At 45.1% G+C, this 23,017-nt stretch overlaps 1 protein-coding gene, 1 non-coding gene and 1 pseudogene across 2 annotated transcripts; 2 read left to right on the forward strand and 1 right to left on the reverse strand.

Moving 5' to 3' along the window:
• Nucleotides 1-10,150: 10,150 nt before the first annotated feature.
• Nucleotides 10,151-11,225, forward strand: LOC112876444 (atherin-like). Its single transcript, XM_025940565.1, has one exon. The coding sequence runs from the start codon at nucleotides 10,275-10,277 to the stop codon at nucleotides 10,881-10,883; it is 609 nt and encodes a 202-aa protein (XP_025796350.1). The 5' UTR covers nucleotides 10,151-10,274; the 3' UTR covers nucleotides 10,884-11,225.
• A 1,378-nt stretch (nucleotides 11,226-12,603) lies between these two features.
• LOC112877268 lies at nucleotides 12,604-21,212 on the reverse strand (annotated as a pseudogene).
• On the forward strand, nucleotides 13,792-13,930 carry LOC112878437. The gene has a single exon (XR_003225762.1). It is a non-coding gene; the product is annotated as a small nucleolar RNA Z247 (small nucleolar RNA).
• Nucleotides 21,213-23,017: the final 1,805 nt, after the last annotated feature.

The raw sequence follows: 23,017 nt of genomic DNA on the forward strand, positions 1-23,017 counted from the left end.
ATTTTCGTCGGCTAAGCACTGACCGACGAAATAAATACAACATTTTCGTCGGCCTGCCCTAGGCCGACGAAAATAGAGACCTAATAATAAAAGTCGTTCGGATCTCGTTCCAGCCCCCACGCGCACACAGTCTTCTCTCCCTCTCGCTCCCGAGCCCCACGCCCCCGCCGCCACCGCCCCCCAACCCCCGCCCCCACCCCCGCCGCCCCGCGGCCCACGCCGCCGCCGCCGCGTCGCGCCCGCACGGACCCCGCGGCCGCCGCCGCCGCCGCCGCCTCGGGCGCGCGGCACCCCCCCCCCCCCCCGCCGCCGCCCAGCGGGGCCCCCCGCGCCCCCCGCACGGACCCCGCGGCCGCCGCCGCCGCCTCGGGCGCGCGGGCCCCCGCTGCCGCCGCCCAGCGGGCCCCCCCGCCGCTGCCCAGCCGGCCCCCCCGCCGCTGCGCCACCCAGCGGGGCCGCGGCCACCCGCCGCCGCCGCTGCAGCTAAGCAATTGCCGTTTGTTTTTTATTGCAGCCAGACCGGCCGGACGAGCTGGCGCGGATCGAGGCGGCGGGCGGCCGGGTGGTGTACATCAACGGGCATCGGGTGCGTGGGATCCTCGCCATGTCGCGCGCGCTAGGTATGGTGTGCCTGCCTGCCTCCGCGTTTACACACACAGTTCGATCCAGGGTCATTCTAATTCCCTGAACATTATTAGTTCCTCATACATCAAATCTGAAACTAGTGTCATCTATCGAGGGCTGCTAGCTAGCTTGGACAGGCAATGTTAGCAAATGCTAGGACCATTATATTTGTGCAGGTTGTGCCGTCTGAATCCGACTAGTGTTCTCATTTAAGCAAGAAAGCTACATTTACCATGAGCCACATTTTCTCTTTCTCCACACAACTTCAGTATTGCCAATGTTGCTTGAACTGACGATGACCCCATGGTTTTGTGTGTGCTGCGTTGGATTCTTCTGTTCCATCAACGACGGAGGCAGCGAAGCCAGGTTTCAAGAAAGTTGAGAAATGTAGTGCAAATGCTCTGCGCAGTGTATCGGAGCTTCATGTTGGTGATGAGAAGCAGACTGGTTCTAACAAATTTGATATGGTAATAACCATTCATCTATTATAATTTAGTAATATGTTGTCATTTCAGCTAATATTCGTACCACATAATGTTAGGAAAAAGTACTGAAAGGGTTTGGAGCTCGTGATGCTTTTGTGGCTTCTAGACTCAGCAACCTTAATGTACAATTTGGTGATGCTGCATTGAAGTCTTCAGACGTGTGCCCTTCTAAGATCACCATTCCAGGGAAAAGAGCTCCTTTGGATTTTACCTTAAAGACTAGTTTGCAGTTTGTTTCATCATCGTCTGTGAAATGGTGGGTGTGCACTAGCTTCTTTTGCATTTCTAGTCTGTATTCTGATTTTTTCAATTATAAATCATACTCCTAATAAATATCACGTGTCTATTTTGCTTGAACCTTTAACCTCAGTTAGAATTCTGAATGAGTGACCCGCATGTCATGGTGGCAATTTTGAGGATACAAAGGCTGAACACAGATCCCGCATGTTATGGATGAGTGACTTTCGTAACAGCATAAATGATATTTTTTTTTGCAGGAGGCCAAGTATTTTCGTCGGCCACCTGGCCGACGAAAATACTGTTCATTGCCGACGAAAATATTTACCTATTTTCGTCGGCTATCGTGGCCGACGAAAATACTGTGTTATTTTCGTCGGCTCACATGGCCGACGAAAATATGTGTATTTTCGTCGGCAGCCGACGAAAATAAGCCTATTTTCGTCGACTTTATTTCGTCGGCCTATTTTCGTCGGGGGGCCGACGAAAATAGCTATTTTCGTCGGCATTTGGCCTATTTTCGTCGGCTTCTGGCCGACGAAAATAGCCTATTTTCCTGTAGTGATGGTAGATTTTATCATATATATATATATATATATCATAGTGTACTTAAGGATATAAATGATATTTGATAGGGATTGTGGTACCAATTTAAAATTGAAACCTTTTTCCATTTTGATTCCATATGCAATTGCAATATGATATTATCATAGTTGATGTTCCATGGTGGTGGCCGCCACGGTGGTTTTGGTGGCCATGGAGGCATGTTCGAGGATGCGTTGCCTCATCGTTGAGGACTTCACTTTTATGGCGCCATTATCTTGCCATTGGGCGATCGAACACGCGGATCAGTTCCCAACATTGCAATGTTCGTTCCTTCTTATAATATATTTTTTACTACACATGAATAATTTGTAAATTTACTTACATACAATGCAGCTTATCAACCCTATTATGGCTCAAAGATGTTGTCGAAGCTGTGGGTGATACTACTCATGTAGTGCAAACTGAGTGTAACACCCTAGCTGACCCTAAGCAAGAAAATCTAAACATTACATCATGCATAATAACACAGAATTATTGAAACAATGCATTTAATTATGTGTGTGCATGTGCATGTGTATATATGTGTGTATGTGAGACTTTTTCCTTTTATGTTTACAACCATTTCCTGATAAATGTAGTATAAAAATATACTCATATTTTAGTACTTTACAGAGTGTACTTCAAACACAATTTGTAAATTCAAAATTTAACACAAGAAATGACTAGTAATTCAAATTATAGTAGTCTTGAATTTAGAATAACTTTTAAACCATGGCTCAAATGAACTTTTGGCTAAAACAAAAGTTGTAGATTTTTAAATTTGCTACAACTTTTGTGTTCAAAGTATTTCAAGTTTCTATTTAAAATTTTGAGAAAATTTAATTTGAATCCCGACCCTTTTCTCTCTCCCTCCTTCCCTCTTCTATCCCCTCCCCTGTTCTGTCCCATCGAGGGGCAGCGGCCGCCGGCCACCTAGCCGACGATGCCTGCCGGCGAGCCGCGCCAAAGGACAGCGCCCCGACAGGCCCCGACCGGCCCGTGACAAATCGCCCTCCCCTCCCCGAATCCACCCATGCCCTACGCGCGCGCCACGCGGCCATCTATTCCCGACGGCCGAACCACGACGCGCCGGCGACGCCGCGCCCTTGCCGTGACCTTGTCCCGACTGCGCCTCCCTCCGTTGTGTCGTGCCCAGCTTCACCTCCTCCCCTGCGTGCCTATAAAAGGTCTGCACCGAACCCCTACTCAAACGCGCCTGAGTACCACCACCACCACGCAGTTAACGCCGCCACTCGACCTCACCGTTGAGCCCCACTTTCCGCTCCTCCTCTGCTCAAATCGAGGCTCTAAATGGATCGCCCTCGACCTGCTGGTTCTCCCCGAATTCCCAACGCCACCCTCCCTCGCCGGGCCACCGCCGCCCATCGCCCGCACCTCACCGGAGCTCCTGCTCACAGCCAGCAGCCCAACTCCGGCCACCCCAGCCCCAACCAAGCACATCAACAGGTTTCTCTCAACCTCCTCGTGCTCCTCCACCCCTTTCCCCTTGCTGCCGACTAGTTCCCTCGCCGGATTTTGGCCGGGAATAGCCTAGCCCCACCGAGGGACTACATTGCAATCGACGAGTTCTTTTTAGGGTGCTTTCTGCTAGATCCAGGAACTTATCTACGAGAACCCGAAGTACTTTTTCTTTTCAAGAGGCTGTCACTTGTAAAATCAATCTAAAATTATAGAAAAATAAGAAAAATGCAAACTAAAATTTATCTTGATGAACCCGACTACTTTTGCATAGATGGATGACCAGTTACAAACTAAAACTTGATCTAAAATGAATCTTATTTTATATAACCCATAAATGTATCTCTTGATATAGGATAGTACTGGGAATGATTTTTGGACCATAAGCTAGTCTCTGCTTGTTAAGATTTGTGTAAAAAATTTTAAGGCCAGAACATGTCTCTACGAGTAGTTTTTGTGGGATCTTGTTTGATGTGCTTTTTTGGTAGAGTTATTTGTTCATGCTGTTCTACTAATATTTTAGGGTTGAAAATTTTATAATAGACTAATCTGGATGCATAAATTCTATGGATAAAGTTTGGAACTTTTTACTTCTGTCTAACTTGCTCATATATTTTTAGATAAGAAAAACTACATTAAATCAAAGTAACTAGTTTTGGTGCTTAAAAAAATAAAAAATTTTAATCAGAGACTATCTTTGACTAGATTATCATGTTCGAAAAGTTTGAGACATAGAAATTTTGTGGAACTACCTGTAGAAATAAATTTTAATTAATGTAGATGTATCTTGACTTATTTTCTATGCCATGTATCTTACACACTAAAATCTAAAAATTTACAGTAGACTCATCATAAGTTTAGGAGTACTCGGTAAAATGTTGAGCACTAGTTTTTGCATAGTTTGTTCTGTATAAATAGATCTTGATCCTAGCAGTAGCTGTTAATGGATTTTTCATGATTAATCTGATGAATAAAAATGGCTGAAAATTTTACGGTGAGTTTGTACTTAAGTAATGTGCTCCGCGTAAAAATCTCAACACCAGAAACTATCTCTATGAGTTGTTTTGTTTTAATCCATGCTTACTTTTGAAAGATGGCCATTAATAAAATGGCAAAACCACTCAATTACTTAATTACTTAATGAAGTTAGTTAATCCAGATACTACTCGATAAATGACTGCCCAAGGAAAAGAAAATAAAGTGCTTTAAGTGGGCAAAGAAAATAAAGTGCTTTACAACTTAACTTGAATTTTGTTGAATGACAACTTTACAGTGAAATAGTTATTTATCTTGTACCATTAAAACCACTCATACATATGCATTCATATAGAATCGACGACTTGCCGACGGAACCTACGAGCTGGTGCTAGAGTTCGAGAGTGAGCACCGCGAAGCTCAAGTTAATTTAACTGAAGTTGCTAAAGACCCGATCTAAAGTTTGGAAGAGCCCAATGCTAGATTTGCTCAGGAAGGCAAGCTCCGGAGCATAACCCCTATTTTTTTAAAATTTATGCAACTTTTATTTATATATGGTATTGTCCATTAAGTTTGTAGGAGTTGATTGAAATTCTAATTGCATAATTTTAGTACCTATGATATGAATACTAGTCTGTATCGGTCGCTATATTGCCACCCTAATAGGACTCAGGTAAAAGTCGAGTGATTTTGTATCACTCGCGAGATACAGGAGTTGCTTGTTTTACCTATGTTGGAATCATAAGGTCGACGGACAGGGGCTATATTATGATATTCCTATTGATGATTGAGGCTCCGTCTATTTAGTGAAAATGCTAAGGTCGTGGTGTGTGGTAGTGGTGGTTAAGTTTTTGAATGTATTAACTACATGCCGAGAATATGGTAATCGGTAAGCTTAAGTACTTGATTGAATCGGGGCTGGAATATACCTTCCACCATCTTGACGTCGTTCCCATGGGCACATGGTGAGTGCAAGAGCAGCCACGGTCCAGCATCGTTCTGTGGTTCGTGGACCTATACTCGAGGATGGTGGCCCTGTTCCATGAAACACAAATAAAGGGGAAAAATTGCGCGTGTGACTGTGTGAGTAACCACAAGACGTGTATTTAGATTTCCCTTGCAAGGTTAAGAAATTCGATTCGAATCATCCATTTCTCACGGCTATTGAGACTACTTAAATCTTATACCACATAGAGTAAGAAGAGGAACAATGATGATGATTAATATGGTTGGATGCTCAGTTAATTATTTTTCCACCATGCGTGGTATGGATTACCTAAAATGGTTAATCAACTGTAACTTGATGTTAAAACTTGGAAGTAAAGATTCACTCTTAGATGTTTTTTGGTAAAAACAACCCTCAGCCAAAAGCTTTGCATGTCTAGGAGTCGACTAAGTATACACCACTAGTCGGGTAAGCCTTGCTGAGTATTAGTATACTCAGCCTTTTGTGGCTTTGTTTCAGGGAGACATTTGAGCACATGGTTGCTAGTTTGACTTGGCTGTGTACTCTTCCTTCTGGTTGGATGGTGAAATGGGATGCGTCCCCTGCCAAAGATAATAACGCTGAATGATATCATGTATGGGCTTCATCATGATATCTTGTATCGTCATTAGAAATATCGTTTATTTTCCGCTGCACTATTAAACTCTGAAAGTACTTGTTTATGCATGAATTCGAACTTGGTTTGTAATAATAATTCATGTTGAACTCTATGATTTAAAATTTGTGGATTGTTGTAATCTCTAAGCTCACCTTCGTGTGGGTTGTATGTATGCATTGTTTCGATCGAAATTCCAGTGGTTGCATCGGAATGTTACCCAGCAGACTGTCGTTTTACTCCATTTTATGTGCGTGTTAGCCTGGATTGCCTCTATGATGATAGTTAGTGCACTTAAACCGGATTAATTCGGGCGGTTCTGCTATACTGAGATTATTCATCAACCTTATTTAAAAAAGTACATATCTCTTTTCAAATACCTGTTCGAAACATAGATTTGCTTTGATAGCACCACGAGAGACCATCCCTACGGTTTTAATTGCCGTAATGAGTGGAATAGCACAAAAATAGAAAACTTATGTAAGGCTAGCCATGGAGGCCTGCCTAGAGCAGCTTCAAGATCATAGGTACTTTGTGCCAGACTTTTCATATTTTCGAATGAAGCAGCTCGAGGTGGGAGAAAGCAATGCTATTCTAACTGCTGAGAGACTTTGTCAGCTTAATCAACAAAATAGGGTATAAGATACGTTTTTTATCGTTGTTAACTTTAGTTATATTACATCTTTCAACTTTCATAACGTTATTATCACCTTTTAGCATCTACTATATGGTACTACCTATGCGGCAATGAGCTTTCGGGCGATTCTGGATCAAGTCTTGGAAAAGTTAGATTTAACTTACATGGGTGGAGAGCCATTCCTCATTGGAGGCTTGAAGTTCCAAACAAAACTCACCTTTTACAGGCCAAATCAGCTTAACACTCTATTGTTCGATATTTATAGTACTGAATGTGACTATCATTGGGAAGCGGAACAGAGTGCACTCGTCCGTGCTCTAGCTTATTTTGATGAAGTTCTAAGCTGGACGATTGGAGACCTTAACTATATCCCATATCTAAAGAAGTGGGTTGGAGGAGTAGCATGAAATGTGTAATATGCATGGATGTGCCCCTACCCTTTTCTTATGGATTTGAATTTGTATGAACTTAAGTACTGATCAATGTACGAACTTAAGACCTAAAGTATTGATGTACGACTTGCACTATTGTAAGAACAGTAGCACGGATGTATCTTTACTCTTTCCTTATTGTAAGTACTGATCAATGTACCAACTTGGAAGAGTAGCATGAAATGTATCTTTACTCTTTCCTTATTGAGGTAGGAACTAGCTATACAATTTGATTGCATATATATTATTATTTGAGTGTTGGATCTGAATGGATTAATTGAGAATCCATTTTAAAAATTTGGCATGAAAATTGTGCAAAATTTTGCCGGGAAGGATATTTTTAGAGGCGGCCGAAGCCATCACCCGCCCCTGAAAAACAGTTTGCAGGCACCCACCTCTGAAGATTGATTTCTAGGGACGGGTTAGGGCATGACCCACCTATAAAAATAGATTTTTAGGGCGGGTTTGGTACCCGCTCCTGCAAACAGTATTTCTAGCTGCGAGAAATAGAGGCGTGTACCGCACCCGCTTCCAAAAGTATATTTTTACCCATCCCTGCAAACCGTTTTCGTAGTAGTAATTAATAAGAAATTAATTGGTTGGTTGCTCAAGTTTGAATCATCTATACTTGGGGAACGGGCTTGGGGAGAGCTTGCACAATAGCTGTTACGCCCAAGCTCCTTGATTTGAACTTGTTGTGCATTCTTTTTTCACTTCTCGTTGTTTTAGTCGGCTAAGATAACGGTGGTGGTGGTGGTACGGTGCTCCCTCTGGAGGATTTCTCTTGCTCTCTTGGCAAAGTTGACGAACTTGGTCGCCTATGGGCGTGCGCTTCTTTAGCTTCTAGTAAACATATTTTTTCTCTAGAAAATATAGAATTGGTAACTGAATTAGTTAACTGCTATAACTGCTACTCTCTCCGTCCCGCGAAGAGTGCACTTTATCTTTTTTCCAACAAATTAGTGGATGTGGCAAATGACCTCAAATACGTCTATAACTGCACGGTCCCCCAACCACCATGGAACCACCGTTTCGTTTGTTGTAGCCGGCCTTAAATCACGGCGGCGGAGTTATCCTGAGAAAAAAGCGCTAAAAAACAAAACACGCGCACGCATTCAGTTGGCAGCCTGATGTTCTTCATCGGCCACAGGCTGCTCCAACATTGGCTTGACCACAGCCACTGCAGACCCACCTACGGCAGCCACCTCCTGCTCCACGGCAACAGGCCAATCCTCCTCCAGCGTCTCCGGCACCACCAATACGGCATCCTGCGAGATGGGGACATCACCTTCGCTAAGTTGCGCCTCCGATTCAGAGCAGAACATGGCAGGGTCCAACCCAAAATCTTGGTCCTCCGAAACGGCAACGTAGAGCTGGTCGTTGAAGTCCACGCGCAGGCGGGAGGTCGTCCATCGAAGGGGCCTCTGGTCCAGCCGCCTTGGCCGCGCACCCGGCAGGGCGCGCCACTAATCCGCTCGGAGCTGCCATGGCCGGGCTGGCTCAAGCGGCCGCCGCCGACACTCCGGCCTCCAATCAATCGGGCGCAACTGGGCTGGCTCCTACGGGTGCCGCCGGTACTCCCACCGGATTCGGAACCATTGCTCACCACCGTGAGCAGAGAGAGGTGGCGCGCGGGATTCATAGCGAGGGGCGGTGGTGAGGAAAGGAACAGGTGGGCGGTCGATGGAGCCAATGCCGCGTGGCGACCATGCAGGTTGGATAACTACTCGGTGGTGGGTCTCATTTTTTCAAGGATCTATTTTTTGGAATTCTTTTAAATCCAGAAGTAGGTCATGAAGAACGGACCGAAACCGATGTTCATTGTAACTCTCGCAAAAGGGTAAAACTTAAAAAGATTATTTGAAAAAAAAAGCATGATACGTCGTGCCTCCCCATCCTAAGCCACTCGACCTCAATCGGGTAAAGTCCCAACCGAAATCATGTGAGGCACACAAAATTGGTCTATGATGAACTGACCGGTGCATATGCACAAGTGGTGCTTCCCTGCAGTTTTGAGGTGTACAAGCAAGTACAGGCCATGAGCAGGCGACGCTGGACGGGCGGGCGGTCGGATTGGCCTCAGCGCCACCGTCAGAGATCCGCATCCGACGGCCCGCGTCAGTTTGGCGGTCGATCGCCTCGGCCGCACATGGCCCCTTGCCCGCACGATTCCCGCCACTGCCGGGAGACGCCCACAGCCACAAGGCCACAAGGGCCATCGTGTGGCGCACGGACGCTTTGTGCAATTACATGTGGTGCCCGGGACCAGTTAGGCCCACCGTCAGTAGGAGTATGGTAGGTGGCCGCCTCGCTGTCGTTGGATGGCCACAGTTGTGATCATGGGCGGTTGGGCCGGACCGTACTGGTCGGTGGATTTGTTTTCTGCCGAACCGTGCAAGTTGATTGGAGACAGCGGAGAGGCTGGTTTGCATGGAAGCCCCTAGAGTTTTCTACTTCCAACTCCATGCGCACATTTATTTTAAGCATCGTATAGTGTCCCGGTTTTCGCTTTAGAAATGATTTGCTTCTTTATGATTCAATGTTTATGATATTGTATTCATGTCTAAGTTTTGTTAAGTTTGGCTTTAGAAACGGCATTGTACAGTAATCAATCAAGCATGCTATTACGTTAATCTTTTTCTCTAGATTCTGCTTCACTTAAACAAGGTTGCATCAAAATCATTATTATTTTGTTATGTTGCATCAAAATTGAAATGGTACTTCAACCAATTATAATACTAGTTTATTTATATTATTCTATGTCAAACTATTGTTATCTTTTAAGATCACAAATAACATAATATTGACATTGTTAGATTTATTTAAAAAAGGTTCTTATTTAGAAATATGTTTTGATCCTACCTATAAGTATCTTTGGGAGACAGATAATATTTTGAAGATAGTGATGAAGTGGATGGTGTCACATATAAGAAGTTTATTACCAATATCCTAGAGGACCCACCAGCAATATCAACTCGATGTTAAAAGATTCGCATGCGCAAATCACTCGCTAATAACAAACTCAAGCCGTCGACCGTCGACTTCAAAGTCAACCGCGCCACCCCCAAGTCCGTTATAAGAGGCGGCGCGGCGTCACCTCCGAGACAGCCCCTCGCCCGGCCGGGAGCGAGAAGCAAGCGGCTTGGCACCTCAGCCTGCCTCTTCGCCTCTCTCCCCCAAGAAGCCAAGATCTGCAAATATTCCAATCAAGATCACGGAGATGGACAATGTCCTCATCGATCGATCTGCCAGCGGATTCGACTTCATGCGGTGGACGGACGCCGTCGACGATGGCTGCCGCAGCATCGCCATGAGCGCGCTGCCGCCCCGCACAAGCAGCATCTACAGCTCCTTCCCATACGTTTCGCAGCTGCCCCCGTTTCAGTACACGCCGTACCTGCACTCTTCGCTCTCCCTCCCTCCGCTGCCTCCTCGCCGCCCGGCTCTGGGCCCGCTCCCGCCGGTGATGGCGAGCATGGCCAAGTACGCCGCGGCGCCGCATCGGGCGGCGGCTGCCGCTATGGGAAAGCCCGCGGCGCCGAGGAGGACGGGACTAGGAGAGTACAAGAGGAAGAAGCCGCGGGCGCCGAGGCCGGGGGAGGAGCCGCCGAGGGCGCAGCGGAGGAAGCCGCTGGAGCGCGCCACGCCGCTGCCGTCAGCGCCGGCGGTAGTCGAGGCGCTGGACGATCTGGAGCGCGAGGTGACCAGGGGGTTCGTCGAGGACCTGATGCACGCCCTCGCGCCGCCGCCAAGTAGCCTGCCCCTGCCCACCTTCTCACTCGTCCGGGCTGCCGGCGTGAAGACTGCCGTGGCATCCTGCGCCGTGTAGACACTGGAATGCGCGCCGCCGGTGAGGCGTCCTCCGGCGCCACCAGTACGTCCGCGTCTTTCTTTCACCAAGACTTTTTCTTTGGATGGAAGAAAAGTGCAAACCATGGTTTTTAAAAACTGGGTTATTTCCTTCCTTATTTTCTTTTTAGAATCCTTCTGTTTTTGGATACTCTGATGTGAAAGTGAACCTAATTTTAAGGGTTTGCATAGCATTCAGAGTTAAACCTTCTTGATGGGGTCTGTTTTTATTGGCTTGTATCAAGAATTCAAGATCAAACCTTTACTCTTTCGCATATGTATGGTTCGCCATTTCAGTTCAATGAAATAATTTGTGGTTCCAGTATTCAGCCACTAACAAACTTGATTGTTGCCTTGATTTGATAAGAATTGTTATGGCTCCATCTATTTATTTGTAGAGAAATACTTATTCTTGCTCCGGGGAAATTTAGCATCTGACGTGTGACACAAAAAAGATAAGAAAAGCAAAAGAAGAAAAAGAAAAATAGAAAACCTAAGAAAAATAAAAAATGAAGGAACTCACTGGTGTTGGGGTCCGAAGGAACTCACCAAAAGTTAGGGTTGAACGTTTTAGGATTAGGTTCGTGGGCTTCAAGGGTTTCCATGGTTGTCACGGTTGCGACAACAGGGAGGCGGCGGAAGGGGAGCTACTTGTTGGGGCAACAGAGGATGGCGGTTGGATAGAGATGGTGGTGATGATGTCGAAGTCCGACAAGACTAGGTCGGGCGTGGTGATGGTGGAGGGTAGCAGCGGTGGAGACGGGGGTGCCTCGGGCTGGAGAGGGAGGAAATCAGTTGGGATAGCTGTGGCAGCGTAAGGTGGAGATGACATTGGCATAACATGTTGTGTGCGTGTTGAAGAACAGAGATCCATCAGATAAGGTAAGCGCGTTGGTGATAAACTTGTGCATGTGCACGTGGTAGTGGAGTCCTTAATTGTTTTGTGGAGTCCTTAATTGTTTTGTGTTTAGTTGAGCTGTGACTTTTGAAAAAGCTGCTATGAGCTGTGGGCTGTGAAAAAGCTGTTGTGGGAAAAGCAGAAGACCGTTTAGTTAGAGCAGCTGTGAAATATTAGTAACACACCTAAAGATTTATGGGACTGTCTATGTACTCTAATACTCGTACAAATCTAATATATTCACTATTTCATATGTAAATATATCTTTTAGAAAGAAAATATTAAATTTTCTAAGTTTTTCACTATTTGGTAGGGACGGGGCAGGGCGGCGCCGAGCGGAGGCGGGCGGGGGGCGGGGCAGCGCCGGGGCGGGAGGGGTGGTGGGCGGGGTGGGGCTGGAGGCGCGGGTGGGAGGAAGACGGAAGTCGGACAGGTGGGGGAGAATAGAAGCGAACCGTTTTTTCATAACCAGTGGCAGGTGGGTAATTTTTTACCCTAAAAGCCATTAAAAATACAGGGACAGGTGCATTTGCATTTGTACCTGCTTTTGGGCAAAAGCACATAGGGTTTTTAAGCCCTTTAGTTAGTTTTTGACTTTTGCAAAAGCAAAAGCGGGTTGCAAAATCTAACCAAACACACCCATAGTTTGTTCTTACTTTTTGCAGCATGCTAGTATATCTTCAAGAATTTGATTTAAACACTCTATTTGCCAATCATTTTATGGATGATAAGGTTAGAGTAGTGTCCATGGCACCATGGAGAGCTTCCAAAAACGAGCGGTAAATTGCAGTCCTTGATATGGAACGATCATCTTAGGAACTCCATAAAGACACACCACTCTCAGGAGATAAATTTTAGTTTCTCTACATAGGTAGGTTTTCTTTACCGGAAAGAAAGGTGCCAATTTTGTAGGTTGGTCAACATCTATGGATTCAAAATATATAAACCTTGGATGAATATACTTGTGAGAGAAAGCTACAATATCATCGTGGGCTTGTGGTTCATAAATCATGTGCATAAACATAGGCACCATACCTTGATGTTGATGATGCTCCCGCCACGCCCATTGAGATTTTCTACTCTTACCCTTGTTTGGTTGATTAACTCCTTGTTCGGGCACCTCTCCTTGTTGTAATTGTTAGAGATAATTCATCATAGAGTTGTAATCTAATACTTAGATGGTTGTTACCAGAACTCCTATAGATAGAATAGAGTTAAATTAGGATTGATGTATTGTCCGCACAGGAGTTCTAGTTTAGACCATCTATATCTGTAACATTTGTTTCTCTATATAAACATGCAATCTATGGTGAGCCAAGCTAGGCAACCATAGTTACTCTCATTATCTTTTATGGTAATCAGAGCCGCCTCTTCCTAAAATAGATCTACAATCCAATCTCGTCGAACGGACAACGACGCAAGGCGATCGTGACCTCTTCTTCCCCGACGAGATCTGCGACAAGAGGGCCGCAACACAGAAGTCTTTGTGACGCTCCTCTCGCAACAACAGATGGCGTCGTCATCTTCTCACGATGCAAGATTGCTTCTCGGACACCCGGTGTCAGAGAAACTCACGCGGAACAATTTCGTTCTGTGGAAAACCCAATTCCTCCCGGCTGTTCGTGGTGCCAAGTTACTAGGCATCTTAGAAGGAACTATTCCTGAGCCGTCGGAAGTAATAGAAGCTGAAGACAACGGCAAGAAGAAGGAGATTCCCAACCCAGAGCATGACTTATGGGTGGAAAAAGATCAACAGCTACTTGGCTATCTGGTGAATTCGGTCTCCAAGGAAGTTCTAGCCGGGATCACGACTGCAACGACCTCTGCCCAAGCTTGGAAGGCACTGGGGGTCATGTTTGCAGCACAATCAAGAGCGCGGATTACTAATCTGCGCGTGCAACTGTCCACCGTAAAGAAGGGAAGCCTCACGACGGCGGAATACTTCAACAAGATGCAGAATATTAAAGATGAACTTGCTTCCGCTGGTGTCAGCATCAACGATGATGAGGTGGTTGCTCATATACTTAATGGATTAGATTTTGATTATCATCCTTTTGTCTCTGCTATGATGGGTCGATCAGGAGAGCTCTCTCTTTCTGAACTTTATTCACTTCTCATGGAATATGATCTTCGACTTGAGATGTATCAAGGGTCTGCACATTATCAATCCTCGGCCAATGTGGCATCTCGAGGGCGTGGCAATCGTGGGCGCACCGGTGGCCGTCGTGGTGGTGGCAGATTCAATCAAGGGCGCCCAGCTCAAAACAATCAGAACTTCAGCAACCAAGGCAAAAATCAGCAGAGCAATAAAAGGACACAATGTCAAATATGCAGGAAGGATAATCACGAAGCCAAACAATGCTACTTTCGCTATGAAGAAGATGATCAATATCGTGGGCGACCCACTGAAGCTTATGGTATTGACACAAATTGGTATGCTGATAGTGGAGCTACAAATCATGTCACTGGCGAGCTAGAGAAGATGACAGTCCATGACAAATACAGTGGCAAGGAAAAGGTCCATACTGCAAGCGGCACAGGTATGAATATTAGTAATATTGGACATGCAATTTTTCATACCCCGTCAAGTAAACTTCATCTCAATAATATTCTTCATGTGCCTACCTCTGCCAAAAGTCTAGCCTCCGTTCATAAACTTGCCAAAGACAACCATGCTTTCTTTGAATTTCATCCCGATTTCTTTCTTATCAAGGATCAGGACACGAGGAAGATTTTACAACACGGTAGATGCAAGGGTGGTTTGTACCCTCTCATCCAAAAAGAGGGGTTAGAGTCGAAATATGGAGCTTTTGGAGTTCATATTCCTTCTACATCCCTATGGCATAGTCATCTAGGTCATCCTTCTATTCCTATAGTTCAGAAGATTCTTAGCCAGAATAAATTACCTTGTGATAGGTCTAAGAGTTTGGAGTCAGTTTGTGATTCATGTCAAAGGGCCAAGAGCCATCAACTTCCTTATTCTATATCAAATAAAATTTCGAGTGCTCCCCTTCAATTGATCTATTCTGATGTATGGGGGCCGGCTCCAATCTCGGTTGGGCGCTACAATTATTACGTGAGCTTTATTGATGACTATAGCAAATATACATGGATCTATCTCTTGAAGCACAAGTCTGATGTGTTTCATGTTTTTCAAGATTTCCAAAAACTTGTTGAAAGAAAATTCTCACAAAAAATCCTTTGCGTTCAGTCCGATTGGGGAGGCGAGTATGAGAAACTAAATTCTTTTTTTAAGCAAGTTGGGATCACGCATCGTGTATCTTGTCCTCATGCCCATCAACAGAATGGGGCTGCCGAACGGAAACATAGGCATATTGTCGAAGTCGGCTTAGCTCTTCTTGCTCACGCTTCCATGCCTCTAAAATTTTGGGATCAAGCTTTTCTTGCTGCCACATATCTCATCAACCTGCTTCCCAGCAAAGTCATCAACTTTGAAGTTCCCAGTACTTGCCTCCTACATGAACAACCTGACTATAGCAATCTTCGCATTTTTGGTTGTGCGTGTTGGCCCAATTTGAGACCATATAACTCCAGGAAATTATCTTTTCGATCAACCCAATGTGTTTTCCTTGGCTATAGTTCTATGCACAAAGGTTTTAAATGCCTTGATATTTCTACTGGCCGTATATATATTTCTCGGGATGTTGTGTTTGATGAAGCTGTTTTCCCGTTTTCACAACTCCATCGTAATGCTGGTGCATTGCTCAGAAAAGAAATCGTTCTCCTTCCTTCATCGCTGCTTAATCCCGGGGATGATTATTGCACTGCTTCTGATATTACTAATACTAATGTGCCGGCTAATGCTAGTGGAGCTCAAGAAAATATTGCAGGCGAGCTTCATTCACAGGTTCCTGGTGAACCAGTCTTTATGCCTGGAGCAGTGCAACATGGCGCATCAGATCCTAGCAGCCAGTACGATGGTGATTCAGGCACAGCTATTGGAGGTGATCCATCTGATCCGATCGTACCTGTCATCGCAGACGCAGAGATCCTCAGCGACGCTCCGTCGGATCACGCGGGTGAATCTTCTTCTGATCACGCAGGCGACGCTGCTGCGGTTTTGGATGATGCAAACACAGCTTCCCCACCAGACCACACGCTGACACCTACATCACCCAGTGTGTTGTCGCATGCGCCAGCTCAACCAAGGCATCAAACACGTCTACAAAGCGGTATTACTAAATCAAAAAAATTGTATGATGGCATGATCAGATATGGTCTTTTCAGTGCTACTGGCGAGCCCAACTCTGTTGAAGAAGCACTTGCCGATCCTAGATGGCGACAAGCAATGGAAGCTGAGGTTCAAGCTCTTGATAAAAATCACACATGGCATCTGGTCCCAAATAAATCAAGGCACAACGTAATAGATTGCAAATGGGTATTCAAAATAAAGCGCAAAGCTGATGGAAGTATTGATAGATACAAAGCTCGTTTAGTAGCGAAGGGCTTCAAACAGAGATATGGCATTGACTATGAGGATACTTTTAGTCCAGTTGTTAAGATGGCCACAATTAGATTGGTACTATCTGTTGCAGTTTCAAGTGGATGGTGCCTTCGACAACTTGATGTACAGAATGCGTTCTTGCATGGTGTTCTGGAAGAGGAAGTTTACATGAAACAGCCACCAGGGTTTGAGAATTCTGAAACGCCTGGGTATATATGTAAATTGGACAAGGCTATCTATGGACTGAAGCAGGCGCCCAGAGCATGGTATTCCAGGTTAAGTTCCAAGCTCTTTACTTTAGGCTTTGTATCTTCAAAATCAGATATGTCTCTATTTATATATCATAAGCATGGAATAACCATCTATATGCTCATCTATGTCGATGATATTATTGTTACAAGCTCATCTCCTGAAGCCGTAACAGCTCTTCTTGCTCATTTGAAAGAGGATTTTGCTCTAAAGGATCTTGGCAAACTACATTATTTCTTGGGTATAGAAGTCACAGAAGAAGCAAACGGCATAACTCTCTCTCAAGCCAGATATGCGCAGGATGTTCTAAAGCGTGTAGGGATGCTCGGGTGTAAACCTTGCACTACTCCGTTATCCGCATCTGACAAACTGTCAAATTATGCTGGTGACCCACTTAGTTCTGAAGATGCTACTCGCTACAGAAGTATTGTTGGTGCTCTTCAATATTTGACTATCTCACGGCCGGATCTGTCCTTCGCTGTGAATAGAGTTTGTCAATTCCTTCATGCACCAACATCTGTTCATTGGACTGCAATGAAAAGAATACTAAGATATGTGCAACATACTGTTGGCTTTGGGATGCATATTCAGAAAAATTGGTCATCGGTTATTAGTGCTTTCTCAGATGCAGATTGGGCAGGTGATCCAGATGATAGGCGCTCCACAGGAGGCTTTGCTGTATTTTTTGGCAGCAACCTAAAATCATGGAGTGCAAGAAAACAACCAACTGTCTCGAGATCTAGTACAGAGGCAGAATATAAGGCTATGGCAAATGCTACTGCAGAAATAATTTGGCTTGAGCAACTTGTTGCCGAACTGGGTATTAAATTACAATGCACATCGATTCTTTGGTGTGATAATCTTGGTGCCACATATTTATCAGCTAATCCAGTGTTCCATTCTAGAGCAAAACATATTGAAATTGATTTTCACTTTGTACGAGAGAGAGTTATGAGAAGGCAGCTACAAGTTCGATTCATTGCTTCTGGAGATCAGCTTGCGGACGGTTTTACGAAAGCTTTACCGCCTACAAAGATGGATGCATTTGTTCGCAATCTTAAACTTCAAGGTGGCTAGAAGAGTTTAGATTGAGTGGGGGTGTTAGAGATAATTCATCATAGAGTTGTAATCTAATACTTAGATGGTTGTTACCAGAACTCCTATAGATAGAATAGAGTTAAATTAGGATTGATGTATTGTCCGCACAGGAGTTCTAGTTTAGACCATCTATATCTGTAACATTTGTTTCTCTATATAAACATGCAATCTATGGTGAACCAAGTTAGGCAACCATAGTTACTCTCATTATCTTTTAGTAATAAGATTCTCCACCTAACACTGCGACGCCGCCCGGCGGATGCCCTGCAATCAACCACAAAACACTGACACATTCGCGCAGCACTAAACTCTTAACACGTAACAGCACATTGACAGAAATGGTCAAAATTTGATCCAGCTGCACACAAGCGAATAGAAGATGACACGGGGGAACGAACTCTAAATCAAAGCATCAAGCAACGGTACTCTCGACCTGATGACAAAAACGGTACACAAGATAACTGACACTTTGGAAACACATAAGCATCCTCATCTGGGCAAAATAGTTCACAAACATCCAGCTACATATATTGATACAAACACCATGGGCAACTTGCCATTGGTAACTATGTGAAACTTCTTCCTACAAATAAGATAACAACTTTAGTGTTCAATATATATAAAACACAATCTGAGCCTTTGAGCATCAGATTAATTAAGTCTAGTGCCATCCCAACCATAACACTTGCTTTGTTATGGCAACAACTAAACAAGGAGAGCCAATGTCCACATGGATAATGCCACAGGCAAATGCATACAAGATGGAGGAGAAAAACCGAAGACATTCTTGCATCTTAGCAACCAACACAGGGTGGCTTCACAAACCACGACCCTTGGTTTCAAGCATAGACAAGAGTGGCACAGGTGACATACTAGCTTCAAGGATCATCGGATCCCACCTGTCCACTTCACGATCCTCAATAATCAGATTCAACTCCTGATGCTTGACAACCTCTATGTGAGTCAATAGATCATCCTCCCTCATGGCTGGTGGAACCGAGGATAACATTGGAGCTGGCCCTATCGAAGATAAATAGCTTACTTACCAAATCATGCATAATATATTTTGTGTTTTATGAACTAGAAAGAAGATAGATCTATTTTCGAATTTGCATAACAATTCTGAGGAATTGAGGAACTTACCACTAATTCATCTATTAAAAAAGTTGAAACTGATTGAATTCACATGCTAAAAGAACTGAGCCAAGGAATTTGCATATCGAGTTGGGATCTTTCAACCCTGAAACACTCATAATATTCTTAATGGTCACATTTTCACCTATAAATTGATACTTCCCTTGGCTTAAAATAAGGCTCACTTCATTACTTTGCACAACAGGTCTTTGTAAAAGCCCCCCAAAGAACAGGAATGCAAAGCAATTCATCCTACAATTACATAGGTACTGCAGCACTCTCATTTACAACCAAGCATAAAAGAATGCTCAAACAGGGTAAATGTTGAATGGTCCAGTACACTCCTTCATTAAAGAGTTCTTAGGGATCTAGGATTAAGATAAGTTGTTGCTAAACAGGGAAATTTCAATGAGGCGGTTCACATCAGGTGCTTGCTGGTGCTAGAGTTCTTAAGTATCTAGGTTCAAGTTGTTTGCCTAAGAAGTTGGTCAGGTCAGGTTGTGTCTAATATTTAGTTGGTAATCGGTTTTTATGTTCACTGCAACTTGCTCATGCCTCAGTTATTGTGAGGTGATGCAGTGTAGCTTTTATAATGGGACTGGTTGTACTCTTTCTCTTTCATACAAAGATACACACAGATCTCCTGCGTATTCAGGACAACAAAAAGAAATATCGCAATATGAAGAGTTCAATTAATAGCCAAAGAAATAACTGATACGGCTTCAGTTCAAATTGTTAGTCTAATTCTCATGGAAATGAAAAGTCACCTCATAACAAATCATGGAAAATAACTTAATTTTTTACTACAGCTATATGCATTACATTTACCTGCTGTGCAGAAATTTGTGAATGGATAGCACATTCGGTAGCCCAGTTTTTGGGGAAGTTTCTTAAACTGTGCGGATTCAAGATGGACCATGAAAACAACACCACCACCAGTCGCTATAAACACAACATTATAGTCTTCAGCAAATCCTACTATCTCTGGAGGATACCTATGTGCCCGCTTCAATGGAAGGTGCAGTTTCATAGTATTTCTGAGCACCCATCCATTATTACCATCACACTTGTCCTTCCTCTTCCATATTCGGGCATTGAAACCTTCTAGAATGAGGAAGCCAAGGTAACCACCTTCTGCCAGCATAATCAAGAATTGGCACTCATCGCGGACAGAAGTGTCAAGGTCAATCACTTCTAGTGGTACCTCTATTTTAGCTAGGCATTGCCTATCCAAATCAAACTCAAGAATGGCCATACTGCTTTCATTGAATAGCCAGTAAATGGAATTTCCGACCAAGGTATTGCAACAAGCAAAATCATCCGGGTCGAATGGGCTCAGCCACATTATTGAGATGGCATCTCCCCATGTGCCAGTCTCCGATGAGTAAACCCAGACCATAATTTCATCCCCGCAGCGGCCAAGGAAGACCACCAGGAAGGGGCAAGAGTGGCAAGTACCATGGACATGGCCCTGGTCGCCGCCGGCCAAATGACTGTCCCATCTGTCATATACTTGTTGCCCCCGGACGCCGAGGGCTAGGGTACGCGGCACTGGTCGCCAGAAACTGGGTCCCACACAAGGAAACTAAATGGATTGCCGGTGACCACAAGGATGCGGCCGTGGCGGCAGCCGTAGACCCTGCTGCCCCTTTGAAGCCGCAGAGAGAAGCCGCCAGCGGCGGGGATGCGGTCCGGCGGATCCAGCACGGAAGTGAAGCCAATCTTGCCTCTGTTGTGGGAGAAGAAGCCGAGCAAGGGGGCCTTCCGGTGGTGGACACGGAAGCGGCGGAGGAACCCGGGGTCGGTGGCGAGGCGGCCCCAGCGCTTGCAGACGGCGCCGGCGCGCGGGAGCGACGAAGGGCGCCCCGGGAGGCGGAGAAGTATTTCCCCGAGGATGTCCTCGTTGTCCAGCGCGGCCACCACGTCACCCTCCGCAAATCCAGGTTGCGCGGGAGATTGGGGGCGCCTAGGCCGCCACACCATCGTGCCGCCGCGCTGACTCTGCCTCCCGGCGGCCGAGGGCCGTCCCGCCGCAGCTCCGCCCGAGAAAGGCTCCACCGACGTAGGCCTCCCGGACCCACGGCCGCGCCGCCGACCTCGCTTCCCGCGATCGAAGTCTGGATCCAGGACGGGTGGTGGCCTCCCACTGCCACTGGCCGAGGTCCATTGCTCGACCGCTCCGCTCCGCCCTGACCTCCCGAACTCACGGCTGCTTGGCCGACTCCTCCCTCCTCTTCCAGCAACTCGATCCATGTTCAGGGCTGGCGAGTAGGGCTGCAGATCTATGGCGTGGGGTTGAGGATTTCGCTTAGCGTCTAGTAGTATAAAAGAGGTGATTCTTTGTTTTCTTTTTCCAATCGGACAAAATAGGTGTTTCTGCCGGATTTTCTTAAACTAGCAATATAGCCGCTCGTTGTGACGGAAGAAGGTCATACGGAATTTCTTTTTTCGGGTAATGCTGATAATGCTGGTGGCCTTGCTATAAGTGAATGTCATATACTATATTGATAGTTGCTTTAATTTTAAACCATCATCATTTTTACTGCACTCGAGCATTGCTACATGTTCTCTAGTAAATACACATTCTTTATTTTTAGCAACAGAATTTCTGAAAAATACATAGTTACAAACACATTATACCATAGGACGCAACTTCATTTATAATTCTAGTTCTAGATCCGAATCGAAGGGCAATCCTGCATGGACTTTATTTTCATTTGATCTTCTTACAAACATCACTATTATGCATGCGTTCTTCGCTAGGGAATATGGATGTCGTTCAGCCCCAAGCAGCGGGAGGCGCGTGTTGAGCTTGCACTAACGCTACTCAGCGCATGATTGGATCGCGCACGTGTAGCATGTGTGACATGGCAGTGGTGGACCCCAAAGATTAGTCCATGCAGATCCAGCCGTACCTTGCCTAACTCAAGCTCACGTAGGTCTGTTTAGATGGGTTAAAGTTGAGGACTAAATTTTAACTCTATTATCATTCATACTTCATGCTAAAGTTTTTAAATTTTAACTTACCTTATTAACATTCATATCTAGAGAAGCTAGTGATAAAATTTAATATTTTTACACAGTAGCACTTGGATTAAAAAATCCTCTCGGTTCTTACTCTGACCCCCGACCCGGACCGATGATCGTCTGCCCACTCGTGCCTCCGTCGTTGCCCGACCGATCGACCCGTCACCCTGACGACCACCTTCACTTGTTGCCCGACCCATCAGGCTGTCTCCAGCGATATCCTTCAAATCCCATCCTCTACATCCTTCATTTACAGAATTCTCTACAAGATTCTCTCCTCTATATCTCATTTCTCTCCAACAACGTTCTCTAAATCTCGTTCTCTATACATTAAACCCTATATTAGAAACGTATTTTGTTCCAAATTTTTGTACGTACGTATTTATCATACCTCAAACGCTATGGACATATTTTATTTTTATTTAATTCAGTGTTTGAAACGTAAAGAAAAAATAGAGAAGAGGAGAGAGAATCTCTATATATAGAGGACTGTAGCGTTCTCTATTTTAGAGCACCATTTAGAGAACGCTGCTAGAACAATAGAGAACGAAATCTTTCTCTATATATAGAGTACAGAACGCTTTACAGAATGCTGCTGGAGACAGCCTCAGTCGGCTGGCTGCCTCCGCTGTTGCCCGACCCCAACCTTGACGGTCATTGGCCGGTCGGCCACCTCCAACCGTCGCCCTGACACAACCCTGCATGGGCACCGCTCGCCAGCATCGTAGGGCCACAGCTGCGCCGCCGCCCGTCCTACCATCCTCGGCTCCCCTGGCCCCTCGCCCCCCACTGGCAGCTTAAACGTCACTCGCTGGCCACCGCACTGCCACCCTGCGATTCACCCGGTACGCCGGGCATCTTCTCTGGTAATCCCTTCGATGGAGTGCATACTTGAACCACCGGTTTAAATTGGACAGTTTCACCGCAATGAATGGAATCGGCTCGTGCAGGGGCAAGGTAAACTAGGTAAACTAAAAACTTTAACCTTTAGCTTCCACTAATTTGTACAAAATATAAATTAGCATGTACAACTACGATTCATCTGCTACGATTCATCTAGTGTGTCCACCTACCTGAAAGGAGTTTTGCAAGCAAAAACCAATCCTAACAGAAACTACTCTAAGAAAGTAAAGACACACAAATTACATGTATAAAAAAATATAAAAAATGGATTAGAGAGAATGCAAACTCGGTACGACGATTTTATCTCGTGGTACCAGTAGTCAAATGCCACCCCTAGTCT

The sequence above is a fragment of the Panicum hallii genome, chromosome 9 (genome assembly GCF_002211085.1).
Source record: "Panicum hallii strain FIL2 chromosome 9, PHallii_v3.1, whole genome shotgun sequence".
In the NCBI taxonomy this organism is placed as follows: Eukaryota; Viridiplantae; Streptophyta; class Magnoliopsida; order Poales; family Poaceae; genus Panicum; species Panicum hallii.

Coding starts and splice junctions, on each gene's coding strand:
- LOC112876444 (XM_025940565.1), top strand. CDS start 10,275: ATGGACAATGTCCTCATCGATCGATCTGCCAGCGGATTCGACTTCATG.